We start from the raw sequence: 13,352 nt of genomic DNA on the forward strand, positions 1-13,352 counted from the left end.
ATCTGTAACTGACCATCAGGTTCACAGAATACTAAATAAGTCTTCCATGAAAGAGATCCATTTTATGAAACTTTGTTACTTGTGTCCTCGAACAACTTCTAATGACAAAATACAATAAAGGAAGAACTCTTGTGAAGCAGTGCTACTGTCCCCTCCTTTGACCAAGAAAGCAGAGGTTCAAGTCTCACCTGGGTAAAAACAATGACTGCAGATGCTGGAAATCAAATTCTGGATTAGAGTGGTGCTGGAAAAGCACAGTAGTTCAAACAGCATCCGACAAGCAGGAACATGGACCTACTTCTGACTTATAAATGCAAACTACTTAGAACACCAAAATAGAAAGCACACAGTATTCCCCACAGAGCATATGCAATCACATATGCATCCCCGAGTTAAAGTCAATTCACTGTGAGTGGAACCGTGATCAGATTTTTAATGCAAGAGCTACACCTCTTGGTCGTTCTTGCAGGCCTCCTATCTACTCATCTACAGAGCTCAGGCACCCATGATTAGGATATGAAACAAGAAAAGGATGCTAACTTTCAAAAGCAAAGTGAAGAACAAACTCGATCAGCATTTCACTACAATTACTTTTCCAGAACAAGTGTTTGGAAATAAAGTGAAAAATGATGTCAAAGGCACTCCAATTTATTGCAGAGAAACTGGTAATTTAGTTGAACAGGTCTGTGCTTGTGTGCCTCATGGGACTCCTCCCAACTCAGTTCATTTGACTTCTCAGCATATCCTTGGAATTCTCCTGCATTTAGCCAGGTTTTCCATAAATATATCCATGCATTTCTTGAACTCAACCTGAATGATAATGGTTAACATTTGGATCAAACATTACCAAGGCCAACTAACATTTCTCCACATTTCACCAGCGTGACTGACTAGTTTGTCTAAGACAGAGGCATAGGCTGTGTAATTACTGGTCTAAGGTAAATGTCTTTTTTTGCTCTCATTAACTCACACTAGAGATAAAAAAAAGAAAACTGCTTGGTTTCACCTGAGCTCATGATACATCTCAATAAACCAATGCATGCTCCCAACCACCAACTTTCTTGATTTTACTTTCTGCACAGCCAACCCACATTCTGCCATGAAGACCTCCCACGACCACTTCCTCTCGACCAACCTTGCCCCTCCACAACCATTACCTTGCCCATTGCATTTTGTGACACCTGAACTTTTGAATCTTTCACCCATGAGCCTTCTACTTGACATCCCCTTCCCTTCACTTTCTCTTCCTCATCCTTTCCAACATTCTAAAACAGTTAACTTTTCTACCTCCCTCTTCAGTTCTGAAGAGGAGTCATATTGAGACTGCGAAACTAATATGTTCCTGTAAAAGTGGTGGAAGAGTTATCTGTATTCACTACCAAGAACAACGTAGGTATAGAATGACATCAACCCAAGTAAACCGAAACACAAACATTAACAACCAGTGCTTCACTGGAGGCTCACTGATGATGTTACCAGTATGGTGACGAAATATCTGAAATGAACCTTCCAGCTCAGCGAGTAAACCTACATCCAGAACCTCAACCAGAGCTACAAATCTTCTCAAAACTCAGTAGATATATAAGTCAGAGGGGATACTGTGATAAATGCGAACAAATTATAATTAAGAGAGAAGAGGTACAAGTGATTTTACCAGGTTTGGAAAGTCAGATAACTCTCTTGGCCTAGATGAGATGGCTCAAGGGCTGCTCAGGAGGCAAGCAAGGAGATCACAAGGACTTTGACATTCATTTTCAAAATTCATATGGAAAGATGGGGAAGATTGGAAGACCACTAATATGGTATCATTCTTCAAGGAGGGCAAGAAGGAGGGAACAGGGAACTAAAGAAGGGTGGAGAAACTTCTGGAAAAGATCCTGAGAGACAGCATTAATCATCACTGAAGAGATGAGAATTAATCAAGCAAAGTAAGCATGTGTTTGGGGGGGGGGGGGGGGGGGGGGTCATGCCCAGCAAATTTGACTGGATGTTTTCAGCATGTCACCAGTTACGTGGATGTGGAAGTGCAGTTGATGTAAGCCACATTATTTAAACATGAATATAGGAGATTTTATCAGTAAGTACATAAATATTGAACATACTCGAGTAATAGAATTTTTTTGGACTACTTTTGAATGTTAAATTTACATAGACTATTACAAAGATACTACTTTTGACAGGCTGAAATTCATACCATATCATTAGCAGAAGCCCAATTGATCTCTAAATGAATAAAGAGAAATAAACAACAAATTATGATAATTCTGAGAGCCCGGAGTGAAACAAAACAACCAACGGACTGGAAAACTGGGAGCGGAGCAACTAGTAGACTGGAAAGCTGGAGCAGGACGTGACAGCCAGCACACTGACTCAAACGTTGAACTGTTATCTGCGAAGAACTAGGGTCGACTTTTACACTAGATATGTGCAAAATTCTAGATTATATGGCCATAAATAAGGGGTTGACTTTTACATGGGATCTGTGGGATCATGATTTACATGATCTTTGTAGGAAACAGGACGGAATGGATAGGATGGTTAAGGCAGTGTATAGGATACTCGCCTTTATTAGTTGAGCTATTGAATGCTATAGCACAAAAGGTTATGATGGGCGCTGAGTTAGACCATAGCTGGAGCACTGTATGCCACTCTGGTTACCACACTCTTGGTTTTCCCAATTTCCACTTTAATTTTCCTTCAGCATTTTTATACTCCTCTAGGGGATCTGCCCAATTCAGCCCTTGGCAGTCTGCCATAGGCTTCTGTATTTCTTTATCTTAACTTTTATGCCACTTGACATCTAGGGTTCTCCAAACTTGGTCGCACCCTTTATTTTTCCAATAACTTATTTGCTCCATATTCTTATTATGTCTTCCTTTAATGCTTCCTGTTGCTCTGACAGTTTATCTGCAAATAATTACTCCCAGTACACTTGGACCAAATCATATATTATCATGAAGTTATTCTTCTTCCAGTTGAGAGCTTTCATTACCACCCCATCCTTATTCTCTAAACACTGACCTACAAAAATGCCTTCCCCATGTCGGGTCTTATTTTCAAGTATCTGGCCCAAAACTGTCCCATTCATTGTTGGGCTTTCTGTGTACTGGCTAGAACATTCTGCTGGATCCAAGTGAAGAATGCATCTCCCTCGAATTTACCCATTAAAGGGCAAGTTAAGATTTAGACAGTTAAAATTCCATATTCTGTCCTTATTATTTTTACACATCACTGAAATTTGATTACACAATTGATCCTCTATCGCTCCATGTCTGTTTGGGGCCTGTTACACACCCCCAACATGGTGGTTACTCCATTCGTCTTTCTTCTACCAAGATGGCCTCACTTGACAACCCTTCCAAGGCATCCTCCCTCCTTGCTGCTATAATTGATTCCTTGATCAACATTGCGATGCTGCCCCTCTCTCAGCTGAATACCCTATAACCTGGAATACTGAGCTGCCAAACCCGCCCATCTTTCAGCCAAGTTTCAATCATAGCTATGATATCATACTCCCCACATGCTGCGTCCCCAGATCATCTGTCTTATTCCTCAGGGTCCTTGCATTCAAATATATTCCATTTAGCCCTGCTGAACACACAGTTGCATTGTATAGCCTGTTTTACTTCTGACTTCCAGAGTCACTGACTGGTATTTTCATTTCTAATTCCATCTCAGCATCTTATCCCTGAAGAACCTGTCAGGATCCCACCCCCCTGCTAATCAAGCTCAACTGTTCAGGTGAAAATGGTCGAACTGCTAATTCGTTAACTCAAGTATATTCTCACTGTAACTTCTTGGAATCAATAGCATCATGAAATCAACACAAACCAAATATACAAGCAAATTAACATCACAATTCTAATTTAGATTTTGACTTGCAGTCCTAGCAACGAAGCCAGGGCAGTACCTTCTCGCCAGGCCGAATGCTGCCACACTTGAGCTGGTTGATATCATTCTTGCAGCTGTCCATGAAACCACAGATGAGCTGGTAGTCACTGAAAATTATGGCTGTCATTTTGGTTATGAACTGGCGGCACTGGTATTCAGTAATGTTTGCACGATGCTCAATCAAACAGGAGATGACGTAGCCTTTCCCCGGTTCCTGATCAGCACACTCCTTCACCTAGATAGACGAACAGGGATCGTAAGAAAACACAGCTAAATGTATCATTGCAATGTCTCGAAATCTCTTGCGTTCAACTTTATTGATATCACACAGTCAAGGGTCAAGATTCTTAACTGCTCAACAAAGCTGGAACAAGTAATTATAAAAGCACCAAAAACAACCTATTGAGGAACCTTCAATTTGAAGCTAACACATTCTTAAGTAGTAATCATATGGACATTCTGTAAAATAAGACAGCAGGACAGTAAGACTTTCTTCTAAAGTCAATTTACTATGCCAGACTTTAAAGGTGCTTGGCAGCAGTCTCAAGATGGTGCCACAGGATGAATTGGAAAGCCCCAATTGATGCTGTTGGTACTTCACCCTATTTGCTTATAAAAGACTGCGTAATTTCAAAGAATCTTAGATTAAGTTAAATTCAGTTCAAAAGGAACTATCTCCACAAACGACTGGCTGCTGTTAGCTTCAGAGACTAGATTTAGATAAAGCATCTGCCAGTCTGCCACTTCATATGTAACATACTGGTTCAACAATGAGCTTTGTAGTGATTGGAATGAGACCAGCCAGCTGGACTGCATAGAATATGAGCCTTTAATCTGGCTGAATCAGGGAGCCCCAAATGACATATAAAAAAGAGAATGTCAGAGGACACTTTGGTAGCTGACACTGAATGAGGCAGTACTAAGGTCAAGGAGAAAGTGAGGACTGCAGATGGTGGAGATCAGAGTCAAAAAAGTGTGACACTGGAAAAACACAGGAGGTCAGGCAGCACCTGAGGCGCAGGAGAATTGACATTTCGGGCATAAGCTCTTCGTCAGGAATCCTAAAGTCAAGGGCTATTCATAAATAAAGGTGACTTGCTGAGGATACCAGCCTCTAGAATAATTTCAAGCTTCCATTTGACATTCCAATAAGTTCATTTGTAACAAACCAAAGTTTGGGTGGTCATTTATTATCACATTTAATTGGCAGCTCAACTGACTAATATTAGATTCAATTGAGGTTAGAGATCAGCTCAAGTCTTTGGCTTCCTGTTGAGCTGGAAGGAAAAAAGCTTTTCGACAGAAGAGTAGATAGTAGAGCTCACTGAGATCATGCTTCCTTAGATTAGGACTGATTTGTTTATGGGTTTTCACTGATCTATAAAATTAAAATTAGCCAATATTCAGTAATATTGCAAACCCAATTTTAATAGAGCTACTCTAAACTAGCAAAATTCTGAAAATTCATTTGAACCCAAAGAAAATACTCAAGGATACCAGGCAAAGGATAAGTCCTACAAGTTAGGTTCAAAACGTTCCTTATGGACACAATGGTAAATTGAGCATGGTAATATTTCAATACTTTTCTTTCCAATCAATCACGTTTTGTGCTTCAAAGATCAGCTACTCCACATTCATTCCATTTACTTACTTCACTCAGAGTGATTCTGCAAACTTCCCCTGCTGCAGCCTCAAATTTAGGGTCTGTAGTTAGATTAAATTTGTAATTCCACAATAGCTGTAAGAGAAATCAAACTGAATTAAGACCTATACTATATATACATTACACTAAAGGTAGGGGTACTTGTAGCCAAACACCTGTCTTGTGTTAACTTGGAGCACCTGCATATCAATTAAAACAAATCATGTACGATAGCAAATACCTATTATGAACTGAAAACCTTAACAGTAACATCAGTATCCCAACATGGAAACAAATCTTATACTCAAAGACACATCAATTCTTACAGCTGATCACAAACAAACAGGTACACATCACACATTCACCCCATTTTAGACGTGTCAGGCAACTCAGTTACTCCAGTATAACTAAATTTAATTTCTCAATTTCTTCCTGCTGCCCCCAAAAAAATTCTCAAACTGTGTTAATATTGCTCATAAACTCAAAGAATACTTAATCAAAACCCAAAATTGTTATAAGGTACTTTCCAATTAAAAACTACACAACCAAGAACTCAAATAGGTAATTTTCTCTCTCTCTGATCCAGGTATAAAGTCTACTTGAACCGTCCCACAGGCTGAGATCATCTTATATGGCAGGGTAAAATGAACACAAGATCCTTCAGCCTGAATGACTCCGCTGTACGCTGTTTTTACTAACTAGCTCCTGCATGGACATAAACAAAAATGTAAGACAGAATTCCATCATCCTACAACAGAACAGGAAGGATTAAACAATTGAATGGAAAAGTCAAAAATACTGAAATTTTAAATCAACAAAATCTGATTTAAGTTTAGACACATATGTAAGAAGTTCTTGAAGAAATAGTTTACTCACATGGTTACAGTCAGAAGAAATTTCATCATCTACCTGTAAGAGAAGATAAAAATAATTAGCTTTAGCTAAATATACCAGTTAATTAGATGTTTTTAAACGTATGGACTTTACATTAATAATTGCAAATTGTGTCCTTGGGTTTTGGGAGAAATAGTTTAGGCAGAAATTAGATTTTTCAAGTTGTACTAACTTTGCTGCATAAATTAACAAACTAGAGTCGTTCTCATAAATTGTTCTGCAGTTATCTAAAGAGTTATGCAAAGTATAAAATCCAAACTTCACAAAATTAGAAAGTGTACTACAAAGAACAATGCTGAAAAGAGAGACATGTTGCCAAGCTTTTCTCATCTAATCAAACACAGAAATACCAATGTTCAGCATCATAATTTATGAATCAGCAGAAAAGATGTTGATTGCATGACCAAGGTATTGCTACAGAAAAAAGCAAGGGGCATCTGCAGGCTCTCCAAATTCCCAGGTGATTCAAGAAATGTACAATACTTCAACATATTTATTTTGGTTGCAGAGAATAGGCACTTGCTCATGAAAGTATGTAACTTCTCATAAGTGTAAATGAGCAATGTTATGAACTTAACTGATTATCTTAAATTGATTGTGTAGCTGTTAGTGTACTCAGGATTGTCATTGTGATGAGAGTTTAAGGCATCTCAAACAGATTTTGTTTGCAAATATTAACAATTTACAGTTTGCCTATTAACAATTGAAGGAATATGTCACTCAATTCAAATCCAACAACTGCCGGGAGATACGTATCACACTGGCAATGAAATTCATATATGGCGAAGCTACCAGAATGGCACTTTCCACCAACAGAAAGTGCCGGCAAACCAGGAAACTATTCTATCTGCATGCAATTGTTGTATTCCTGTCTTCTAATTTGGCTAGTGACTAATTGCTGATTGAGCGCTAAACTGAAAGAAAATGCTTTTTTTGAGATAATCTTATTTTAGACTATCATAAAAATTGCATTAAAAACATACAACGCTAAGTGCTTTGCATGCATTTCGAACAAAAATTTGATTTTAAAAAGTCAAAACTCACACTTCTGAACACAAGTTGCATCTAATGCAGAACATTAAACTATATAGGATGGGTATTCTGAAAACCTACCCCTCGCAACAAGAATGAGCTTGCAACAGAAACACATCTGGTCTCCAGCTGCTGCAATCTCAGTTTGCATGAAAGCAGGATTTTTCTTTTGGTTACAGACTTTTATAGAATCAACACTGATTAATAGGCTACTACTATGCGAAATACATAACACAAAAATGGACCATGAAATTATTTAGTTCGAGTGGGTGTCTTTGAGCTTTTAAAGAGATTGTTAAATGTCAACTGTAAGCTGGAGGTGTTGGCCTGCTGTTTTAATGAAAGGAAAGATTAGCATTCAGTGCCCAGTTTGAAGGAATTTCATCCCATCTCTAGTCACAATTTGGCAATCCAACAGTTGAACAGGGAAAAAAAACGTAATTAAATTCCTTCTGTTATAGTTCCAATCATGCATCTCTGCAGATGCAAACTCCCAAGTACCCTTTCTACTCTTCGAATAGAAATCAAGCAAAAAGCAACACCAACCCTTCAGCTGGCTTTAGTGACCAGGTATTATTCCAGTCATTCTCAACATGACTGAATCTCTACTTTATCCAATACACAGTCTCTGAATCACATTTGGGATATTGAGTGCTAGTTGAATCCATAATCCTGAATTTCAATGCTTGTGCTCCAGAACTTGCCACTGCCGGAGCCAAGCCGTTCCAGTATAGTTACAACACTGGCATCTACCTGACAAAGTGGAAAATTGCCCAGGTATGTCCTGTACGTAAAAATCAAGATAAATTCTACTTGACCAATTACTGTCCCATAAGTCTACTACCAATCACCATCAAGGTGCCATCAACAGTGTTATCAAGTAGCACATGCTTAGCAATAACCTGCTCAGTGGCACCTAGCTTGGATTCCACCAGGGCCACTCAGCTCTTGACCTCATTGCAGCCTTGGCTCAAACATGGACGAATGAGCTGAATTACAGGCATGAGGTGAGTGTGGCAGCCCTTGACATCAAGGCTGTACTCAAACGAATGTGGCATCAAGGAACCCTAGCTAAACTGGAATCAGTGGGTATTGGGGGCAGATTCTCTACTGATTGGAGTCATATCTGACTCACAGGAAGATAGTCGTGGTTGCTGGAGGTCAGTAGTCTCGGTTCCAGTACATCTCTGCAGGAGTTCCTCACGGAACTGGGCTCCACCATCTTCAGCTGCTTCATTAATGCCTTACCTACATCACGGTGGCACGGTGACTCAGTCGTTAGCACTGCTGCCTCACAGCACCAGGTTCCCAGGCTCGATTCCAACCTTGGACGACTGTCTGCATGGAGTTTGCACATTCTCTGAATGTCTGCGTGGGTTTCATCAGGGTGCTCCGGTTTCCTCCACAATCCAAAGACGTGGCCAGGTAAATTGACCATGCTAAATTGCCCATAGTGTTAGATGCATTAATCAGGGGGAAGCGGGTCTGGGTGGGTTACTCTTTGGAGGGTTGGTGTGGACTTATTGGGCCAAAGGGCCTGTTTCCATGCTGTAAGGAATCTAATCTACTAAGGTCAAAGGTGGGGATGTTCGCCAACGATTGCACAATGTTCAGCACCATTCAGGACTTCCCAGCTATTGAAGGTGCACATGCTCAAATACAAGGAGATCTGGACAATATCCAAGCTGGGCTTACAAGTGACAATTAACATTCATACCACACAAATGACAAGTTATGATCACCACCAATAAGAAACAATCTAACCACCACTCCTTAACATTCAATGGCGTTACCATCACTGAATTCCCCCCACTGTCAATATCTTGGGGGTTATCATGAACTAGAAACTCAGCTGGACTCAGCAGATAAACTCAGTGGCTACAACACCAAGTCAGAGGCGAGGAATACTGATGGGAGTAACTCACCTCCTAACTCCCCAAAGTTTGTCCACCATCTACAAGGCACAGGTCAGGCGTGTGATGAACACACCTCACTTGCCTGGATGTGTGCAGCCCCAACAACACTCAAGTAGCTTGCGATCATCCAGGAAAAAGCAGCCCACTTGACTGGCACTACGCCAACAAGCATCCACTCACTTCAACATGACAATGACACTCAGTAGCAGTCGTGTTATGAACTTAACTGATTATCTTAAATTGGTTGTGCAGCTGTTAGTGTACTTAGGTTTGTTACTGTGATGGGAGATTAAGGAATCGCATCAAACAGCAGATCTTGTTTACAAATATGGCGATTTCCATATAGTCCACAGTTTGCCTATTAACAATAGAAGGAATATGTCACTCAATTCAAATCGAACTGCAGGAAGATACATATCCAGTAAAACACTGGCAATGAAATTCATATATGATGATGCTACCAGGATGGCAGTTTCCACCAACAGAAAGAAGCACTGCAGAAATTCACCAAAGGTTCTGAGACAGCACTTTCCTAATCCATGACCACTTCCATCTTGAAGGACAGGGGCAACAAATGCATAGGAACACCATCACCTGCAAGTTCCACTCCAAGCCACTCATCATTCTGACCTGGAAGTATACCTCTATTCCTTCACTGATGCTGGGACAAAATCTTGGAATTCCCTCCCTAATGGCATTGTGGGTCAACCCACAGCAGGTAGACTTCAGCAGTTCAAGAACGCAGCTCACCACCACCTCCTCAAGGGCAACTAGGGACGGGCAATAAATACTGGCCAACTAGCAATGCCCACATCCCAAAATGAAGAATAATAAGTATTAAAACTATGATCAGTAGCTGTCTAGACAGATGTCAGATGAACTGGAATCTCTTGCTAAGTGAAATATACTAAGAACATGCAGTGAAGTCAATAGCATAACCTCAACTGTACATCTGCTTTTACTGATGAAACAAGTCAAACTGTTTGAAGTGAAGAACATTAGGAGCAGGATAAGGCAATTCAGCCCCTTGAGCTTGCTCCTTCACTTGATATGACGATGATTGATCTCATCTCAGCATCAAACCGACTTTGCCTCCAACTCTTCATGACCATTCAACACCACTAATTTAAAATTCAATCTTCTCCTTAGACTTACTCAAAGATAGAACTGGATGGTGGAGGGGGGAATAGAAGCTCAATGAAACTGGAGGTTTCTGATTGACTTTGTTTATTGTTGTCAGATGCACCCATGTATCCTGTACAATAAAAAGTTTTGTTTTGCAAGCAGTACATGCAGATCATAACAAATAAAGACAGACAGATCATAGGATGCTTAGACAGAATGAGGCATATAAGGTTATGGTTGCACAAAGCAAGATCAACATTATTTGAAGTTACAGTTCCATTCAGCATTATAATAACAGCAGAAGAAAAACTGCTCTTGAACCTGTTGGTGTTGTGGGCAAGCTTCTGTATTTTCTACCTGACGGGAAGAGGGCGGAAGACAGCATTATCAGGGTGGGAAGGATCATTGGTGCCAGCAGCCTTTTCCAACAGCAGGAAGTGTAAATGAAGTCCATGGATGAAAGGTTGGCTTCTGTGATGGCCTGGGCTGTGCACAGAACTTTATGTGGTCCCTTACAGTCCTGGACAGAGCAGTTGACATACCAGGCTGTTATGCATCCATATAGAACGCTTTCTATAGTGCATCTGTAAAAGTTAGTGAGGGGCCTTCTGGACATGCTGAATTTCCTAAGCCTCCAGAGGAAGAAGAGTTATTGTGCCTCCTTGACAGTTGCATCTATGTGGGAGATCCAGAACAGATTGTTGGTTATTGTCACTCCTAGGAACTCAATATTCTGGATCCTCTCCACCTCAGTTCTGCTGGTGTAGACAGGAGTATGTCCTCCTCCATTCTTCCTGAAGTTAATGACCAATTCTTTTATTTTGCAGATATTAAGAGAGCGATTGTTATCAGTGCACCATTACACTAAGCACTCTACTGCCTTCCTGCATTCTGACTCAACATTGCTTGCTATCTGGCCTACCACAGTAGCGACGTCAGCAAACTGCAGTCCAATCATTCCCAATATTATTGAAGGTAAGAGTATATGGTGACCTGAAGTTTTCCACAGACATAGTAGGGAAAGGGAGAGGATACAGAAGAAATGGGTTCTGCTCCTCCCATAGCTGCTCTGCTGTTGAAGAAATTTCCCAGTTTTGCACATCTCGTTATCACCTTGCAGTTCATTAGTCCAAGAATTAGTGCATTGCCAGATTATTCTGTGATCAGACAGAAGTTAGAGTTTTCTACAATTCCACTAAAAATTGGATTAGATTAGATTCCCTACAGTTTGGAAACAGGCCCTTCGGCCCAACAGATACACACCGACCCTCCGAAGAGCAACCCACCCAGAACCATTCCCCTACACCTAAGACTATGGGCAATTTAGCATGGCCAATGCACCTAACCTGCACATCTTTGGATTGTGGGAGGAAACCGGAGCATCCGGAGGAAACCCACGCAGGTGTTTATCATTCCTAGAAGCTGTCAGGTTGAACTGTTGCTTCAGCAGCAGAAACGAGCAGGATGAATCGTCAATTAGCAAAGGGCAGAACTGCAGCAATACTAATGCTATTTTGCTGTTGGTAATACAGCTTTTAATATTTTCCCTGTTCAAAATGGATAGCTGGACAAGGAGAGTTCAAATTAGGTATTTTTTATTTAATTTTACAAAGCTATTCACCACATTCCAGTAACTGCATTAGAACATAGAACAATACAGGCCCTTCAGCCCTCAATGTTGCGCCAACCTGTGAACTATCATCAGCTCGTCCCCCTACACGTTCCCAAACTCATCCATGTGCTTATCTAAGGATTGTTTAAATCTCTCTAATGTGGTTGAGTTAACTACATTAGCATGTAGGGCATCACACGCCCTTACCACTCTCTGCATAAAAAACTTGCCTCTGACATCTGCCTTAAATCTATCACCCCTCTCGTACAAGCTGAAAGCATTAGTACAGCCTTGTGCGGCAATAAATGCATTGCATAATGGAATACAGAAAAACTGTTTATTAACTGATTCACTGTTGCATAGTGTTTGTTGCAAACTATTATATACACCATCACAATGTTATATTTGCAGTGATACGCAAGGCAGAATGTTTTTGGAATGCTGTGGCCACTGCATTTTTAACAGGAAATGACAATTGTATCATTCACTGTGATAAGCATTTTAAACCCAATACAAAGAGGTTGATGATTCATCCAGATTAATATTACACACTCAATATAATCAGAAGCCTAAATTCATTTTGAAGCACTGAAGTAAATATGCAAAGAACAGGCCATCCTTTTATATGAAGTAGTGAAAATGCAGCCAACAGGAAATTCTGATAAGACAGACTCTAATTTTAAGAATGCGTCCTTGAGCTGTATCAGTGACACAGTTAATCGAAATAATGGAATCACATTGAAGGTTACATGAAGTATTCACATATTAAAGGAAGAGGTTACAGAGATAATGAATGCACTGGTAACAATCTTCTAAGAATCCCAAGATTCTGTTTGCATTGGACTGGAAAACTGCCCTTAAAATATCTTTATTTGGGTAACTACATGCCAATTAGTGTAACGCCTGTTATTGGAAAAAATTTTAGAGTCCATTATAAAAAAAATTACAGAACATTTAGAAATACATTACATAATCTGGCAGAATCAGCATGGTTGTGAAGAGGAAACAATGCTTGACAAATTTGAGAGAATTCTTTGAGGTAATAACAAACAGGTTAGATAAATGGAAAGCAATGGATCTAATATATTTGGATTTTCAGAAGACGTCTGAAAAGATACCACAAATTGGGCTACTTAATATTGTGAAATCAACTAGGAGAAAGTGAAGACTGCAGATGCTAGAGATCAGAGCTGAAAAATGTGTTGCTGGAAAAGCGGAGCAGGACAGGCAGCATCAAAGG

At 40.1% G+C, this 13,352-nt stretch overlaps 1 protein-coding gene across 2 annotated transcripts in view; it reads right to left on the reverse strand.

The window, feature by feature from the left end:
• The window catches only part of LOC132824006 (Golgi apparatus protein 1-like), a 137,066-nt gene that overhangs the window by 84,208 nt on the left and 39,506 nt on the right, over nt 1–13,352 (reverse strand). For both annotated transcript variants that reach the window (XM_060838221.1, XM_060838219.1), the window contains exons 2-4: nt 6,410–6,442; nt 5,543–5,629; nt 3,911–4,126 (exon numbers count right to left, since the gene is read on the reverse strand). In XM_060838221.1, the coding sequence (XP_060694204.1) occupies nt 3,911–4,126; nt 5,543–5,629; nt 6,410–6,442 (336 nt within the window). The remainder of the gene's footprint in view (nt 1–3,910; nt 4,127–5,542; nt 5,630–6,409; nt 6,443–13,352) is intronic.

Source organism: Hemiscyllium ocellatum, chromosome 17 (assembly GCF_020745735.1).
Source record: "Hemiscyllium ocellatum isolate sHemOce1 chromosome 17, sHemOce1.pat.X.cur, whole genome shotgun sequence".
NCBI classification, from domain to species: Eukaryota; Metazoa; Chordata; class Chondrichthyes; order Orectolobiformes; family Hemiscylliidae; genus Hemiscyllium; species Hemiscyllium ocellatum.